Source organism: Stegostoma tigrinum, chromosome 30 (assembly GCF_030684315.1).
Source record: "Stegostoma tigrinum isolate sSteTig4 chromosome 30, sSteTig4.hap1, whole genome shotgun sequence".
NCBI classification, from domain to species: domain Eukaryota; kingdom Metazoa; phylum Chordata; class Chondrichthyes; order Orectolobiformes; family Stegostomatidae; genus Stegostoma; species Stegostoma tigrinum.
The window spans coordinates 27,606,175-27,625,491 of record NC_081383.1 but is presented as its reverse complement, the minus strand read 5'-3'; the positions used below and the strand labels follow the sequence as shown (position 1 = coordinate 27,625,491).

Sequence of the window (19,317 nt, the reverse complement as noted above, 5' to 3'; positions counted from 1 at the left end):
CTTTTCCTGGTTATCTCATTGGTACTGATGTGTACTATGACTTCTGACTGCTCACCCTCCCCCTTAAGAATCACATAAACTCAATCTGAGACATCCCTGACCCTGGTACCCAGGACGCAACATATCATCTGGGAGTCTCGTTCGCGACCACAGAATCTCCTGTCTGTTCCCCTAACCATTGAATCTCCTATCATCATGGCTCTCCTATTCTCCCCCATTCGCTTCTGAGCCAGTGCCCAAATATATTAATTCACATACCCAGCAGACTCCATGTCTGCCTATTCGCGAGGCAAGTATTTTATAGAAGAAAACTACAGCACAGGAAGAGGCCCTCCAAGCCTGCACCAACATGCTGCCCGTCACAACTAAAACCCCCTACCCTTTCGGGGACCATATCCCTCTATTCCCATCCTATTCATATTTTTGTCAAGACGCTCTTTAGAAGTCACTATAGTACCTGCTTCCACCATCTCCCCTGGCAGCAAGTTCCAGGCACCCACCACCCTCTGTGTAAAAAACTTGCCTTGTACATCACCTTTAAACCTTGCCCCTGGTAACTGACCCTTCCACCCTGGGAAAAAGCTTCTGACTGTCCAGTCTGTCCATGCCCTTCATAATCTTGTAGACCTCTATCAGGTCCCCCCTCAACCTCCGTTGTTCCAGTGAAAACAATAGCTAATGTCCTCCATATGAGGCAACATCCTGGTAAATCTTTTCTGTACCCTCTCCAAAGCCATCAGATCCTTCTGGTAATGTGATGACCAGAATTGAACACAAACTTTCAAATGCAGCCTAACCAAGATTCTGTAAAGCTACAACATTACCTGTTAATTTTTAAACTCAATGCCCTGGCCAATGAAGGCAGGCATGCCATATGCCTTGTTGGCTACATTCTCGACCTGCGTTGCCACTTTCAGTGACCTGTGTACCCATACACCCAGATTCCTCTGCCTATCAGTACTCTTAAGGGTTCTGTCATTTACAGTATATTTTCCACCTGGATTAGACCTTCCAAAGTGTATTACCTCACATTTTTCCGGATTAAAGTCCGTCTGCCCAAGTCACCAAACGATCTATATCCAGCTGTGTCCTTTGATGGTCCTCACTGCTATCCACAATTCCACCAACCTTTGCGTCATCAGCAAACTTACTAATCAGACAAGTTACATTCTCCTCCATACCATTTATACATATTACAAACAGCAAAGGTCCCAACACTGATCCCTGAGGAACGCCACTCGTCACAGCTCTCTGTTCAGAAACACACCCTTCCATTGCTACCCTCTGTCTTCTATGACTCAGCCAGTTTTTTATTCCATCTTGCAAGCTCACCTCTGACCCCATGCAACTTTACCTTCTGTATCAGCCTGCCCTGAAGGACCTTGTCAAAGGCCTTACTGAAGTCCATGTATACAACATCCACTGCCCCACCCTCATTGATCATCTTTGTCACTTCCTCAAAAAAGTCAACCAAGTTAGTAAGGTATGACTTCCCCTTCACAAAACCATGTTGCTTCTTGCTAATACGCCCATTAGTTTCCAGGTGGGAGTAAATCCCGTCTTGAAAAATCCTCTCCAATAATTTTTATTCAACATTCTAGTAAATCTCCTCTGCACCCTTTCCAAAGCTTCCACATCCTTCTTATAATGCAGTGACCAGAACTGTACACAATACTCCAAGTGCAGCCGCACCAGAGTTTTGTACAGCTTCACCATAACCTCGTGGTTCCAGAACTCAATCCCTCTATTAATAAAAGCTAAAACACTGTATGCCTTCTTAACAACCCTGTCAACCTGGGTGGCAACTTTCAAGGATCTGTGTACGTGGACACCGAGATCTCTCTGCTCATCTACACTACCAATAATCTTACCATTAGCCCAGTACTTTGCATTCCGGTTACTCCTACCAAAGTGCATCACCTCACACTTGTCCGCATTAAACTCTATTTGCCACCTCTCAGCCCAGCTCTGCAGTTTATCTATGTCTCTCTGTAACCTACAGCATCCTTCGTCACTATCCACAACTCCACTGACCTTAGTGTCATCTGCAAATTTACTAACCCATCCTTCTACGCCCTCATCCAGGTCATTTATAAAAATGACAAACAGCAGCGGACCCAACACCGACCCTTGCGGTACACCACTAGTAACTGGTCTCCAGGATGAACATTTCCCATCAACCACCACCCTCTGTCTTCTTTCAGCAAGCCAATTTCTGATCCAAACTGGTATATCTCCCACAATCCCATTCCTCTGCATTTTGTGCAATAGCCTACTGTGGGGAACCTTATTGAACACCTTGCTGAAATCCATATACACATCAACCGGTTTACTCTCATCTACCTGTTTGGTCAGCTTCTCAAAGAACTCAATAAGGTTTGTGAGGCACGACCTACTTTTCACAAAACCGTGCTGACTATCCCTAATCAAATTATTCTTTTCTAGATACTTATAAATCCTATCTCTTATAACCTTTTCCAACACTTTACCAACAACTGAAGTAAGGCTCACTGGTCTATAATTACCAGGGTTGTCTCTACTCCCCTTCTTGAACAGGGAAACCATATTTGCTATTCTCCAGTCATCTGGCACTATTCCTGTAGACAATGACGAGTCAAAAATCAATGCCAAAGGCTCGGCAATCTCCTCCCTGGCTTCCCAGAGGATCTTAGGATAAATACCATCCGGCCCAGGGGACTTATCTATCTTCACACTCAGTAGGATTTCTAATGCCTCTTCCTTGTGAACCTCAATCCCATCTACTTCCCCACATTATACTCCAAATACCACATTATTACCAATCACTTATGTCCTCACAGCTTTCATTCCCAATTTTATCAGCAATATTACATTATGAATGCTTTGAATGAAGAGAGAATAGACCAACTAGTTGAGGCCCTGGCAATCCTTATGGCAGAGATAGTAGGAACTGCAGATGCTCGAGAATCTGAGAAAACAAGGTGTAGAGCTGGGTGAACACACCAGGCCAAGTACCATCAGAGGAACAGGAAAGCTGACGTTTAGTCTAGTCAGTCTACCACTTAAATGCTTGATTTATCCTTAGTCATAGTGAGGTACAGCAAGGAAACAGACCTTTAGGTTCCACGCATCCATGCCGAACAGATTTCCCAAATTAATCTAGTCCTACTTGCCAGCATTTGGCCCACGTCCCTCTAAATCCTTCCAATTCCCTTTTAAATGTTGTTTTACCAGTCTCCACCCCCTTATCTGGCAACTTACTCCATCTATGTGCCACCCTCTGTGTGAAAAAGTAGCCCCTTAGGTCTCTTTAAAACATTACCCTCTCACCTTAAACCTATGCCCTCTAGTTTTGGACTCCCCCACCCATGGGAAAAGACCTTGTTTATTCACCCTATCCATGTCCCTCATGATTTTATAAACATACATAACTTCACCCCTCAGTTTCTAATGCTCCAGGGAAAATAGCCCCAGCCTATTCAATCTCTCCCTATAACACAACCCTCCAACCCTGGCAACATCCTTGTAATTCTTTTCTGAACCCTTTCAAATTTCACATCTTTCCAAAGCTGGGGCAACAGAACTCAGTGCAGAATTCCAGAAGTGCCCTTACCAATGCCCTATGCGATAGCAATATAACCTCCCAACTCGTATATTCAATGCACTGACCAATAAAGGCAAGCGTACAAAACCCCTTCTTCACTACCCTGTCTCTCTGCAACTCCACATCCAAGGTCTCTTGACAACACGCTTCAGAACCTTACCATTAAGGGTATAAGACGTTCCCTGATTTGCCTTTCCAAACTGTAGCGCTTCACATTTATCTAAATTAAACTCCTTTTGCCAATTCTCAGCCCATTGGATCATGGTCCCATTGTACTGTGAAGCAACCTTCTTCGCTTCCACAACTCTGTCAATTATGGTGTCATCTGCAAATTTACTAACTATACCTCCTACATTCACATCCACATCAATTATATGAATGACAAAAAGCAATGGACCCAGCATCGATCCTTGTGGCACACCACTGGTCACAGGCCTCTAGTCTGAAAAGCAACCCGCGACCAGCACCTTCTAGTCAATTTGTATCCAAATAGCTAGTTTCCTTGTATACCGTGTGATCTAACCTTGCTAACCAGTCCATCACATGGAACCTTGTCGAACATCTTGAAGTCCACATAGACAATGTCCGCCACTCTGCCTTCATCAATCCTCTTCTTTGTTTCATAAATAAACCTCTCAAATAAGAACATAAAAAAACAGCTCAAGACATCTCCACTATTCAATATTAATTACCTCCAACTTTAACTCCATTTTTACAGATACTCTCTATATCCTATGATTTCTTGAGAGAAAAACCTTTCAGCTTGAATATTTAATCATGGAGAAGTCACACCGGGGATTAAAAAAATTTTAAATATTCACAACCCTTTGAACAAATTCCTCGTAACACTCTCCAATGATCAGTCTCCTTATCCTGACAATTATCCCATGTTCTAGGATCCCAGCAAGTGACTTTTATCTACCCCATTGAGTCCTTTCAGATTTTTTTTTAAATGAGATCAGCTTAAAAATTGTCTATTACCTCCAAGTCTAAGTCCTTATCTTACGCATGAAGCCTCTAGACATCTTACTGAATGCTTTTTGCATATTTAAGTATACTGTGTCTACTTTATCTAGCTGACATTAAAAAATGCTATATCCTCCTCACCAAAAAGCTATTTCCCTATTTTAAGAATGTACATTGATCATTTTACGATTTTCTAAGTGCATAAATTTCCTTTGATTCCAGAATTTTCCAGACAACTCATATCAAGCTAAATAACCTGAGCTTATCCATTTTCTCTCTCCTTTGAGGAGCAGCAAAACCTCCAGTGCTTTCAGGCTAATACAGGACTATGGCTAAACTGTGAATGGATGGAAAAGAAAAGCTCTTATGACACTTTTATTTCTGGCAAGTTTACTGCCTTATTCTGTTCTTTAACTTCCCATTTTGTAAGCAACCTTTTGGTCGACCTTTGCTAGTTTCTAAACACTTTTATTCTGCAAAATTATCAATATTTGGATTCAATTTAATGGAAAATAAGCTTCACTAAATATTTGAGTCCAAACACAGCACATAACTTAAGAACTTTAATTACAACAAGTGCGAACAGTTTAATCTTTCTTTGCAGCTGCCTTTCTCATTGCTGCCAGCACATTGCTGAGTTCTTCTCTCTTTCTCTTCGCACGGATGTGAGTACCAACCTGGTAAAAAAAATGAATACCAATCAGTGTTCTGCAGCCCTTAATGGTAGAAAAATTAACTGTAGCAGTGGTTTGCAACGAAGCATGCAATTTTAAAATTACTTTCAGGCTATACTGAAGTGTACAAAACAGCTGCAGTTCGCTTGCCTTGCTAATATTTAATTTCAGATAGATTACAGCATAGATTGTTTTTTTATGTCACTAATTCCTCACCCTGTAAGTCTAGAGACTATGATAGTTAATCAAACAAAGTCACAACAGCTAAGCCCATTCATAATTCGCGGGCATTTCCTTTATGAAATATGTCCTCATTTTTTGATTCAAGGGTCACTTAAACATCACAAGCATATGCTCCAAATTTTCTGATAAGCTGTCAATCAACACTGACATGCTTTTCATCAGAGAAAGTCTGACACATAAAATTGTCCTAACTCAAGTACATATTGGCATTTTAGAGTTACCAATTTTAGTGTAGGATAAACAACAATGAAGACAAGCATCAATAAGAATCTATTAAGCCATCACCATCAATAGGCAGCCTTCAGGTTTATTTATTTTTTAAATGTTCACTCAGCACGAGTTGTTACTTACTCTCTTTTTGATGAATTTGAGTGCTCGTTTGTCTTTGGAGACTTTCAGCAATTCCATTGCACGTTTTTCATAGGGAGCAAAACCACAGACCTCACGGATCAGATCTCTGACAAACTTGGTGTGCTTAGTTAGGCGCTAAGGAAATAAAGAGAGACCCAACAAGAGTTAAGAGAGAATTGGGGCATCAACAATTGCCAATAATATTCAGGTACAATTCCAGAGGTCCACTAAAGCAGCATTATTCTTCAGGTTACTCCTACAGAAATAGGAGGATAGTATAGGTGAATGTCTGGCTAGAGAAACGGTCTTGGCAAGGAGTTTAGATTCCTGGGGTATGGGGACAGCTGCGGACAGGAGTGTTTTCTACTAGCCAGGTGGCTGCATCTCAGCAGGGCTAAGTTGAATATCTTTAAGATACGGTTTACTAGTTTTGCTGGACGTTAGACTAGTTTGACAGGCAGTAGAAACTGAAGTAAGATTCAGAAACATGATAAGCAAAATTGAAACAGAAGCAAATAATGGCTGAAAAATAAGGACAACCCAACTGCACAAAGATTGTACATGCCTACAAGCTTCAATCTAGTAAACAAGGCAAATGTGTAAGTCCAAGACATATATGCCGAAGTAGGACTACTGAGCTAGGTCTTGAAGGTGAGGAAGATGGTAACTCAATATTCCTGACTACATGATTTTGAGACAGGATAGAGAAAGATAAAAGGGGCAAGGTGCAATTCTAGTTAAAGAAGCCATCATGGTGGAGATGAAACGATATGCTAGGAGGAACATAGAATAAAGCGATATGCATTGAACTGGGAACAAAAATGGTCAATGATGCTGCTGGGAGTGTAGTGTAAGGTCCCATGCAGTTAATTGGAGATAGAAAAGCAAAATACATAGGCAATTTTTTGAAAAATACAGGAACAAAATAATAGATGACTTCAACAACCTTTTATTTACAATGAACTTATTTAAGTTACAAAATACAAAGGCTACAATTCTTAAAATGCATTTAAATGAATGCTTAGCTAGAATTTAGCTTGGTCAACAGTTGGAAAAGTCTGGGATTAGGAATTAATCTGGAAAGTTGGAAGAGGTATTCATAGGAAATAATTTTTTGGAGTAGTAATCATAATTCAGTTAGAATAGTTAAGGTTGACCAAAGGAGGAAAGTTAACTTTACTCAGCTTGAGACGGAATTTAGAAAAAGCAGACAAAATACATTCCATGCAGCCCTGGTTATTTATCCACTTTTGAAAGATTACATCTTATTAATACTTGCTCTTTCCCCATGTTGTATATCATATCCAGTACTTATCTGCACCATCTCCTCCTTTATAAGATGAACACAAATACAAAGTATTCATTAAGAACCCTATCACCCACATCTACAATGATTTGGTCTTCTGAGCCCTATTTTTTCTTTAGTTATCCTTGCTTTTAAAAAAAGATACACACCTTTTGGGCTCACCTTCATTTTGCTTGCAAATACTCAAGTAAAATCAAAAAAGGCCAAGGATATTTGGTAAGTACATGAAAAGCAAGAAAAGCTAAGTAGGACCAATTATGGACCAAAAAGGTAACGTAAGTGTTGTGCAGCACGTTAACAGACCCTTCAGTCCAACTTGTCCAAGCTGACGAAGTTTCCCCAAACTAAACTAGTCCCACATGCCTGCGTTTGGCTTATATCCTCTAAATCTTTCCTATTCGTGCACCTATCCACATGATTTTAAAATGTTGAAACTGTACCTGCACTTATCACTTCCTCTGGCTGTTCATTCCACACGTGAATCACCCGGAGAGAGAGTAAAGGTTGCCCTTCAAGTCCCTTTTAAATCTTTCACCTCTCACCTTAAAAATATGCCTCCTAGTTTTGAACTCCCCCATCCTAGAGAAAAAACCCCTTTGCTATTCACCTTACCTATGCCCTTCACAATTTTATAAACCTCTATGTTGTCACCCCTCAACGTCTGCTGCTCTAGTGGGGAAAAAAAAAGTCACAGCTATCCTTTTAGCACAAAATCTCCAGTTTGGCAACACCTGGTAAATCTCTTATGAATCATCTGCAGCTTAATAACACCCTTCCCATAGCAGGATAACAAGAATTGTACACAGTACTCCAGAAGAGGCCTCACCAACGTCTCATACAACATCAACATGATGTCCCAACTCCTATACTCAAAGCTCTGAGCAATGAAGGCAAGTGTACTAAAGCCTTCTTAACCACTGATAATAGGAACTGCAGATGCTGGAGATCACAAGGTGTGGAGCTGGATGAACACAGCAGGCCTAGCAGCATCTTAGGAGCAGGAAAGCTGACGTTTCGGGCCTAGACCTTCTAATGAAGGGTCTAGGCCCAAAACATCAGCTTTCCTGCTCCTAAGATGCTGCTTGGCCTTCTTAGCCACTGTCTACCTGTGATGCAACTTTCAAAAAACTAACACCTGTACCCCTAGGTCTCTGTTCAACAACAGTAGTCAGGGCCCTACCATTACTGTACAAGTTTCCCTTGTTTGTTTTGCCAAAATGCAATACCTCACATTTAACTCCATCTTTCATTAGATCATGACTGCGCGCCAGTTTTGTTTCACCTCACAGGCCTGGAACTACTAACAGACTTGCTCAACAAATATCTCACGGTCAAGGCCAAATGTTCCATTAATCCTTTAGTTATTTTTCATAACTGTCTGTTAACTTTCAGTACTTTTTGTACAAGAACTTGTTTCTCTCTCACTGTTTAAACTATGTTCTTTGCCTTTCATAAAATAATGTGTGCAATTCCGGACATCCTTCTTAAAAAGTGTGGATGTAGAACATAAATGGTGCAAAGGAGATTTACTAGAGATAAGGGACTTCAGTTCCTATGGACATTAGACAAGCTGCAATTGTTTTCCTTAGGGCAGAGAAGGTTATGAGGCGTTTGATAGAAATATTCAAAATTATGAGTGAACAGGAGAAACTAGGAATGGAAATGATAACAGAAAGACACAGATTCAAATTAACTGACAAAAGAACTGGATGGGAGAATTCTTTTTAATAATGCAGTGATTTATTATCTTTGATTCACTCATGGAACGTGAGTGGCAAGTTGTAGAGCACAAGTCTTCAGAAATGTTAGGGCCTACAGCCTTTGCAATATCCAGCATCTCCAGCCATTCCTTGATACCAAATGGAGTAAATCAAATTGAGATGAAGACTAGCATAGTGATGCTGGGGACAATGGAGAAGGCTGAGATGGATGATCCATTTGGCACTTCAACTTCAGTCTTATCCTCTGCATTAACATACTGGGTTCCCCACCAAACTTAACAATGAGGATGGAGCACATTCCTCTAGTGAATTGTTTAAGTGTCCACCACCCTTTACAACATGATGTGGCAGGATTGCAGACTTTAGATTTGATCCAATGGTTGTGGAATCACCGAGCTGCTTACGTTTGGCATGCAAGTAGACACCAGGTCAACACCTCATCTTTAGGTATGCCTGGTGCTAAACTTGGCATGCCCTCCCTCATTCTCCACTGAACCAGGGTTGATTCCCTGGTTTTATGGCAATGATTGACTGGGAAATGTGCTGGAGTACAATTCTGCTGCTGTTGATGGCCCACAGTGCCTCACGCATGCCCAGACTTGAGTTGCTAGATTTGTTCAAAGTCAGTCCCATTTAGCACAGTAATAATGCCACACAACATGATGGAGATTGTTCTCAATGTGTAGGCGGAACTTCGTCTCCGCAAGGGCTGTGTGAAGGTCACTCTTACGGATAGTTATGGTCAGTTGCATCAGCAGCAGACAGATTGGTGAGGATAAGGTCAAGTACGTTTTTCTCTCTTTTTGGTTCTCTCACCACCTGATGCAGACCCAGCCTAGCAGCAACGTCCTTTAGGACCTGACAAGCTCTATTAGCAATGCTGCTGAATCACTCTTATTGTTCAACACTTAAACTCCCATCCAGAGTACATTCTACACCTTACCATGCTCTATGATTCATCCAAGTACGGGCCGGCATCATTTGTCAGCCGAAAGAAGATGACAATTGGATATCAGCAGGTTTCTTTATCCATCTTTAACCTGATGCCATGAGACTTCACAATGTCAATGTTAATAACTCTCAAAGCATCTCCCTCCCACCCTAATTAGAGAGGGCTGGAGTTTGAGAGAAGGAAATGTAGACTTACAAAGCAAGAGGATATGGCAGAATTACAGGGCAACTCGTTGGATAATGATATCCAGAGTGGAATAGAAAGGGACAGCGCTCAAACATAGAAAAAAAACACAGTAAATAGGGTCAAAGGGGAAACAATGGTAAAAAAGAAAAGTTACTAGATCTACGTGAACGTGAACAGTATTCAGAACAAAACAAATGAACTAACAGCACAAATACAGGTTAATGGATATGATCTTATAGCATGATTACATGGAAATCAAAACTGGGAATTAAATATTCAGGGGAATGAAACTTTTTGAAAGGATAGACAAGAAGGAAAGGGTAGTGGGGTAGCATTTTTGGTACAGTATGGAATAAGTAAAGTAACAAGGACTGGTTTTGGATCAGAAGATCTTGAATCCATATGGGTGGAAGTTAGAAATAAAATGGGAAAGTCATCTATAGTTCACCTAGCAGTAGCTGGTTGGTGGGACATAGAATCAATCAAGAGATACCGAGGGCATGTGACAACGGCTCTATTTTGATCTTTGGTGACTTTAATCTTCATGCAACTTGAGATGGTTGGATTGGCACAGGTAGCAATGAGGACATATTCAGAGTGTATTCAGAACAGTTTCCTGGATGGATAAAAGGGCCTTGTTCCATGCTGAGTGTCAATGACTTTATAACAATACGCTGTGGATTCAAATAGGGATCAAACTATTTTGGATCTGGTAACCTGGCATGAGGTAGATTTAATAAATAGTGTCAGGGTAAAAGATCGCCTCAGAAACACAGAGACCACAACATGGAGAATTTTGCAATTAATTTGAGGTGGAGAAACTTGGGTCAGAAACAACTGTGTTGAGCTTAAATAAGGCTAATTGCAAAGGAATGAGGACACAACTGACTGAAGTGGACTGGGGAAAGACTTCAGCAACAAAAACACTCAAAGATCAATGACATACATTTAAGAAAATAGTTCACGGCTCACAACAAAGATATACTTCAAAGAGAAAATAGGACTCATGGAATTCAACCATGGTTAACCAAGGAAGTTAAGGATAGCATCAGATTGAAAGAAAATACATACAATGAGGCAAGTATTATTGTTAAGTCAGATGATTGGGAACATTTTAAGAACTAACTGAAGTCAATTTTTTAAAAAAGGGTAAACTTGAAGGTAGTATCAAGACAGAGAGCGGGAGCTTCTTTTACATGAAAAGGAAGACAGAACCCAAAGTGAAGACAAGCCCTTTAGAGAATGAGACTGGAGAAAATGTAATGGGGAACCAGGAAACAGCAGGGTTAAATAAATGCTTTGCGTCAATCTTCATGGTGGACCAGACTAATAGCATCCCAAAATTACTTAGTATTCAAACAGCAAAAGTAAAGAAAATAATACAATAACCATCACTAGAGAAAGTGCTGGGGAAGTTCATGAGGCTAAAGAATAATACGTCCACTGGACATGAGTGGGATGCAAAATAAGATATTAAAGGAAGTGTCTCAAGATATAGTGGATGTAGTGGTAGTAACTTTCCCTAGGTTCTAGAAATGTCCCACAGGACTGGAAAACTGCCAATATAATACTTTCATTTAGAAAGGGAAGGGGTCAAAGAAACAGGTAACTTTGAGATAGTTAGGGTAACATCTGTTATGGACAAAATGTCAGTGTCTGTCAAAGAATGTAATAACAAGGGTATTAGAAAGATATAAAAAGATCGAGAACAATCAGCATGGCTTCATGAAGGTGATAGCATGCCTGAAAATTACTTGAATTCTTGGAGGACAAGCAGGATAGATAAAGGTGAAGCAACGGATGTAATATATTTGGATTTTCAGAAAGCACTTGATAAGATACCACACATTAGGTTACCTAAGAGCCTATGATTTTGGAGGCAGTGCCTTGCACACCTTGGCATTCCGGACATTTTCAGGACGAGAACTTGTAATCAGTACAGTGCCACAGGGATCAATGCCAAGGCCATAATTATTTACAATTAATGACATTAAACAGGCATACTATTGCCAACTTCATGGGTGATACAAAAATATGTGAGAAGTGGTGAGGGTGGAATATGATGTAGAGAAATGCATTATGGCTGGAAGAATGGAGAAGTTGAATATTATTTCAATGGAGAAACACTGCAGAAGAGGGATTCCAGAGTCTTTGTCCACGAATCTCAAAAAGCTAACATACAAATTCAGCAAGTAACAAGGAAGGCAAAAGAAATATTGGCCTTTATTTCCAAAGGAAAATATGTGTATGGAGGTTTCGCCAAAACTCTACTAGGCACCAGTTAGTCAACAGCTGTCAGCACTTAATCGAAGGAAAGATAGACTGGCATTGCAGGCAGTCCAGAGAAATTCCCTAAGTCGATACTCGGTCTGCAAGGACTGCTTTATGGAGGAGGTTGAGATGATTGAGCTTATAACTCAGAATTATAAAAAAATGAGATGACCTTATTGAAACATGCATGATTATTACATGGTTTGACGGGGTAGATACAGAAAAGTTGTTTCCCTTTGTGAATGGCACCAAAGGACATATCACAGAATCAGGAGTCACACATTTAAAACAGAGATGAGGAGGAATTTCTTCCCTCAGAGGGCAGTGAATCTGCAAAATTCATGACCGCACAGAACTGCTGAGGCCGGGCCATTAGATTAGATTAGATTCCCTACAGTGTGGAAACAGGCCCTTCGGCCGAACGAGTCCACACCGCCCTTGAAGCATCCCACCCAGACCCATTCCCCTATAACCCACACACCCCTGAACACTACGGACAATTTAGCATGGCCAATCCACTTAGCCTGCACATCTTTAGACTGTGGGAGGAAACCAGAGCACCCGGAGGAAACCCATGCAGACACGGGGAGAATGTGGAAACTCCACACAGACAGTCGCCTGAGGCTGGAATCGAACCTGGGTCCCTGGCGCTGTGAGGCTGCAGTGCTAACCACTGAGCCACCGTGCAGCCCCAAAAGTATATTCAAGTAAGTATATTCAAGGCTGAGATAGGTATTTTTAATCTGCAAGGGAATCAAAAATTAAGGGAAAAAGGAAGGAAATTGGAGTGGAGGATTATCAGATCAGTCATAATCTCACTGAATGAGGGATCAGATTTGACGGGACAAATGGCCTACTTCGGCTCAACTTGTGAGCCGAGATGCAAGATACGGTCATGGTTATTAATGAAGCGGCTTTTAAAGAAAAAATGACAAAAATGGATGCTGCAGTTAAGGAAGATTATGAAATACTGATGGGATAAGCATACTAGTAAAGGTGTAATGTTTAGCATCCTTAAACATAGATAAGATTATCTCAGAGAACAACAGAATCTTAATCCAATGGGCCAATGTGTGTAAGATGGAGCTTAATTTAGATAAATGTGAGGTGTCGTATTTTGGTAAGGAAAACCAGAAGAGGACTTATACACTTAATGGTAAGGCCCTGAGGAGTGCTGCCAAACAGAGACCTAGGGGTGCAGGCACATAGTTTCCTGAATGAGGAATTGTAGTCAGGGTAGTGAAGGTGGTGTTTGACATACTTGACTTCATTGGTCAGTGCAGTGAGTATACAAGTTGGGAATGTCATGTTGCAGGTGTACAGAATTCTGGTGAAGCCACTTTTAGAATGCTGCATACAATTCTGGTTGCTCTCCTACAGCGAAGTAACACAGCCCAAATAATGACAGGCCAGTTAGCCCAATCTTGGTTGTGGCAAATTACTGGAAAAAATTCTGAGACAACATAAAACTTCTGTTACAACTAGCAGAAATTAAGGACAGTTGCCAAACATCTTAAAGGATAGCAATGCCTTGCTAATCTGTCTAATCATTGCTTCGAAAAAAAACAAGCGAGGGCCAGTAAAGGTGTTTAATGCAGTCCACATGTAATTTAGCAAACTTATTGCTAAGTTTCCACACAGAAGACTAATCAGAAAATTAAAAACATGCGATCCAAGCAGGGTTAAAATATTTTATTTTTCTTGGGGATGGGCACTTTTCATTTTCAGGGAGCCCCCCTTATTATCACTAACTCTTCTTAGGTGATAGCATAGTAATATTACCTTCTGCATTTGTGATGATGTATTCTCAGAAGAAAACTAGAATTCAGCAATACTCCCAATCATCATCTCTTAGAACTTAAAAGCCACAACACAAGGTGTGGATTAATTTTGAGACATCAGTGATTAAATTGGCACAAGACGACAAAGGAAGACTTCAGCCCTTGGCATTCCCACTTCATCTGGTCACTTTCTCCAATCCTGCTGACCTCAGCAGACTTGCCCACAGCTGCCTTTCAACTTTTCTCTGCTTCTTCAATCCTAGCCTGCTTCCCTCTTGTGTTTGCTGCTTATACTTCTGAATGAACTTCTCAAATTTTGACTGCTCCAGCTATGGGTGCAAGTTTTCTCCAACTGGTCTCCCCCATGATTGTGGCCAAATCGCCTTGGAAAACTCAATCAGGTCAAATTCAGTTTCCACCCATTTGGATTCTGAGCAAGGCTGGCTTTTGTTCAGGGCTCCCTCAGCCCATTTAGTGTACATCAAGCCAATAAAAGGGGCAATCTTTATGACTACTGTCACATGAAATCAATTGTTACCTAATTTCTAAGGGCCACTTTCCTGAAGGTAGACAGCACAAGAATTCTTTAAAAATCTTCAGAAAACTTGAGGTTGAAGAGATTGTTGCCAGCCCTGAAAAAAGATCCAAGCATGTAAAAATCACACAACTCATTTATCTAGATGCATTTTACTCACCCCTCTTCTACGGCATTGTCTTGGACCAGTCTCATTCTTGGTGACAGGGTGGCCTTTGCGCAGGCCAACTGCCATAGGATATCGGATTGCCATTTCTATCCAGAAAAATTACAGCAGAGACAACTTAGCAGTTATCACATTTGAACGTACATATAAAGTGAACACTTAATCTGAGACGTTACAGGGTACGGGTGCAAACTCCAATACTTGACTGTACAATGCAGATGGGCACCTCATGTGGTACCAACGATGGACTGTATTTGTTAGAGGTGCAGTCTACTAAATATATTTGAAGTTCAGGTGAACATTAAAACTTGAAAGAGTATGGAGCTCTCGCATGTCCCAACAAACATTCATCCCTCAAGCCAAAATGTTTTTTTCGTGGGATTATGTACACAAACTGGTAGGTGCATTTGTCTATCAAAGACAATGGCTTCGGCTTCAAACATATCATTGTTTGCTATATCCCTACACACACACCCACAATAAGCAGGACATTGAGACCAACTCCAAAGAAGTAGAATCAGAATCCCTACCATCCAGATAGAAGCCATTTGGCCCAAGTCTGCACCAACCCTCTTGAAGATCAAACCACACTACGACACAACCTTGAACTCTATGTGTCAATTTAGCAAGGCCAATCTACCTAACCAGCACATCTTTCCAGTCAGTACAGGAGTTGTTTGTTCCCGAGACAGGTTAAAGTATTTAATTTTAATGCCTACTACACCCAGCTATGAGCCGTAAGTAATTTTAGTGAAGGATCCATCAATTATAATCTGAATTATTCCAGACACACAAAGAAAGCATTTCACGAAAATAAATGCAGATGGAGACTGGGTATTCCCACTCCATACTTGAGACCCAAACAGCACCTTTACGTAGACGAGAACTGGAACCATATTGCAGGTACTGAACCAGAGAAGTTGACAGAACAGTGTGGGCCAGATTAGTGAGGTACAATCTTTACTTCACTAATCTGGCAAATTCTGGACTCTGACCACATGACCTCCTTTGACTTATTCAAATTTTCTGCTCTTCCAATCACAAGGCTGCCAAATTAAGGGGACACATCTGAATATACGCTGTGGTACCCAGGTGGCTAAAGGTGTAGACACAAGTATACAGTCATCAGGAAATGTGATTACTTGTAGACACATTACAGAAGTTTGTGAAGGCTTTGAACTCTTAGAAAGAGGATGTAAGTCTTTATGCTTCATTGTAAATATGTTAGCAGAGAACTCTTCACTAACTGAAGTGGACTTTGCTTTTAGACAGACAAAGAATTCTGAAGGGTCTGATAGGTTAAAAAAAATGGACCAGAAAGGCATGGCATTTTTCACAGGAGGTTGAGTGTTGACTTTATTGAGGTTTATAAAATCATGAGGTACATAGATTACATGAACGATGTGTGTCTTTTCCCTAGGGCGGGGGAGGTCAGTACTAGGTAGCTTTTGTTTTTACAAAAGACGAGAGGAGAAAAATTTTATAAAGAACATGAGGGGCAACTTTTTTTGCACTGGTTTGTGCATGGAATGAACTGCCAGTGGATGGAGTTGCAATGGTACAGTTACAATGTTTAAAAGACATTTGGAATACGTTCATAAATACAGAAGGTTTGGAGGGATATGGGCTAAATGCAGGCAGATGGGAGTAGTCAACATTGTTTGGCTGGACCGAAGAGTCTGTTTCTGTCCTGTATAACTCTATGACTATGACTTTTTGGATGGTAGGAGGAAACTGGAGCACCCAACAAAAACCCACACAGACATGAGGAGAATGTGAAAATTCCACATACACAAGGTTGGAATCAAACCTGTGTTGCAGGCACTGACAGACAGCAGTGCTAAACACTGTGCCACACTGAACAGATCAGTTCAAGAGAACGTCTGCTGAGAGTGCAACACTCCTAAAGCACTGTACTAAGGACCAACTTAGATTGCCTACCAAGTCTTAAAAGTGAGGTTTCAATCCATAATAGTCAAATCAGTGACATGATGCACATCGATTAAAATATTTTTTCTCCACTCATATAGCTGAACTGAGCAGAACAGGCCCAAGATGAGGTCCTAACTTTATACCACTGCTAAGGACATCTATTTCTATCTACAGTCTTTACTTAAAGTCATCCCTGAAATCATCCATCACCTGTGCCTTCATTATTCCAGTCACATTCGTTCTGTAAACTGGAGATTATTCAAAACTCTGCTGTCTGCTCCTAGCTCTCATCAAGTCTGTCACCTGTCAGACTTGAGGCTTATGATGGCTACTATTGCACAACACGATTGTGTGCAAATCCTTTCACATACTCCCTTGTCTGCAACTCTAAACTCATGTCCCTCAACCCTGCAAGATTCCAATCTCACTTGTAACGATTCCATCGTTTGAAACTCCCAACTCGAGTTGTCTACGTTCCAAACTTTAAAGTGCCCCACAAACCTCTATCCTCCTTTTAGAAACCCCCAAAAATGATCTTTGGTCATCTCCCAAAGTAATCTCATTATTGATTTACGGCAGGTAAGGGCTCGGAACACAGTTGGAACGGAATTCAGCAGCAGTGGTCATTGTGCCGGTTCACAAACGCAGAACTGGAACTCTGGTGAAACTCCAGTAACAGCCACTAATGGAATTAAGTGTCTTTAGTAAATGACTTGATTAATTGGAAATATCACAGATCCTGGGATCAACAAACTGAACGCAGCAGGGGCCCAAAGTTCTCATTATACTACATGAAAGTGTACTCCAGACATCCGTAAATGAAAATTCAGAATAAAATATTCGGTTCAACTACCATAAAAGACACAATTCTGTCAATTCCTATCTAATAAAAACTACCCAAACCCCAGATGGTTAGGATAACAACTGGATTAAGTTTGTCTAACCAGCATTAATTTCCATACCTGCGGCTCAGTTGTGATGTCAGTAAGGAAAGACAGGAGGAGAAGGAATGCTGGGATACCAGGCCTTCCGCCCGGCGCTGCTTCGTATCACGTGACCCGGCTAACGTTGGCCGTGAACAAGGCCACGTTGCCATTTTGGGTTTTGGAGACTTAGTTTACATAGATTGTTCATTTTAGAAACAGGTCTTCGTAACGATACGTTAAAAATTAAATCGCTGTTGCTGACCATCGAAATGAGCAAAAATCTGTTGCTCTTTGAATTAATTAAATAACAGTTTAATCACATCAACTTATATCTTCGTAGCGCTATAAACGGAAGAGAATTCCCGAGTAGCATTACAAAACTGGAAATAATTCTTCAAAATAATTAGGTTGGAGACGTTTTATTTGTCTATATCCGATTTGAGTGGGATTCATTGTATTGTTCTGATGTTTTCATGTTCCATTTGTAACCAGGTTTTATGTCCAGAAACATAAAAGGTTTATTCTCACTGGCACGCTCCCTTGATTCTGGACGCTTCAACCGTGTAGGCAGGCCGAACTGTTTATTATGCTGCGCTTCTAATGCATTGTGAGATTACCCTTGTTTGCTCCAGGCTTTTCGATTTTGTATTTATATCTTTTCTGTTAAAGGATATCTTTGCAAATTACTTTAAATTATTTCCTTCAGTCTTTTCTACGTTTGTGTCCTTCTGTTAGAGGATATTTTTGCAAATTAGTTTAAATTAAGACCAGTATGCAGAACTGAATAAAACTCAAAGCCAGTCAATGCATTCCAGAATGAAAGAGTTAAGAAGAAAACACCTGGAGTACCCGGCCCTGATAACATCTCTGATCAGAATGATGAGAAAAGAGGTAATTCCCACCTCAGCAGCAGGTGGGACATGAGCTGGACTGTTCTGGCTCTGGGGTAAGGACATTACCAGTCTGCCACAAGAGCCCCACTGCACGATTTAAGTCTTTTTTTAAGAAAGGTTGTACAGGGGGTTCTCCTGTAAGACCTGTTCAGCAGTGCAAAATGGCTACAATGCGTTTGAGGAATAGGAGAATGGCATTTGTAAAAGGTGAAGTTTGTGTCGGCTATAAAGCAATTCAAATATCAACATCAAGATTGGTTCGTAGGCTTTGCCCTGAGCTTGCGCCAAAAGAGTTCCCATGCTGGCATCAAGGATCTTTGAGCTTTCTGTGAGAGGCACTAAACAATTCGGCCGTGTTACCCACAAAATGCGAGGATAAAGTGGCAACAGTGATAATGAGAAGGTTCCTGGTGATAAAATTGCAGGTGGTATATGTAAAGTAAATGCTAAGATTCTGGAAGAGAAGCTAGATGTTGTAAAGCTTTTTTTTCAAGATAAGTTGATAAATTTATTGTTATTTCCTTGTTAGATGTGAATTAAACATTTGTTCAAACTGTGCAGTCCTTTGTGTTATGCTTTTGAGTGGCTTTCTTTTGTTCACCTGCCCCTAATTTCCCCCCTTTTCCTGTAGGCCCCAGTATTTCTATAGTGTTATTTTCAATAATGTGTAGTAATGTAGAGAAGGCTCGCAAATGATTCTCGGGGGGGAAAAATGTTGTCTCATGAGGAAAGACTGAGCCTGTATCCACTGAAATTTAGAAGAATGAGAAATGATTTTTAAAAAAACATCTTAGAAGACTTGATCAGTGATGGTGAAAAGTTGTTTTTACT

The 19,317-nt window shown here is 40.7% G+C and overlaps 1 protein-coding gene across 1 annotated transcript; it reads right to left on the bottom strand.

The window, feature by feature from the left end:
- Nucleotides 1–5,099: 5,099 nt before the first annotated feature.
- On the bottom strand, nt 5,100–17,706 carry rpl36 (ribosomal protein L36). The gene is made up of 4 exons (XM_048559429.1): nt 17,630–17,706; nt 14,730–14,824; nt 5,818–5,952; nt 5,100–5,226 (listed from the first exon to the last, which is right to left on the bottom strand). Exons 2-4 carry the CDS (start codon nt 14,820–14,822, stop codon nt 5,137–5,139), a joined length of 318 nt encoding a protein of 105 aa, XP_048415386.1. The 5' UTR covers nt 14,823–14,824; nt 17,630–17,706; the 3' UTR covers nt 5,100–5,136.
- Nucleotides 17,707–19,317: the final 1,611 nt, after the last annotated feature.

What these genes read in the sequence shown, in the direction of transcription:
- rpl36 (XM_048559429.1), bottom strand. Translation starts at nt 14,822, where the DNA reads ATGGCAATCCGATATCCTATGGCAGTTGGCCTGCGCAAAGGCCACCCT. An exon ending in GACAATGCCGTAGAAGAGGG is followed by an intron (nt 5,953 to 14,729) that starts GTGAGTAAAATG and finishes TTATTTCCTTAG; the next exon opens with CGCCTAACTAAGCACACCAA. An exon ending in TCAAATTCATCAAAAAGAGA is followed by an intron (nt 5,227 to 5,817) that starts GTAAGTAACAAC and finishes TTTTTTTACCAG; the next exon opens with GTTGGTACTCACATCCGTGC.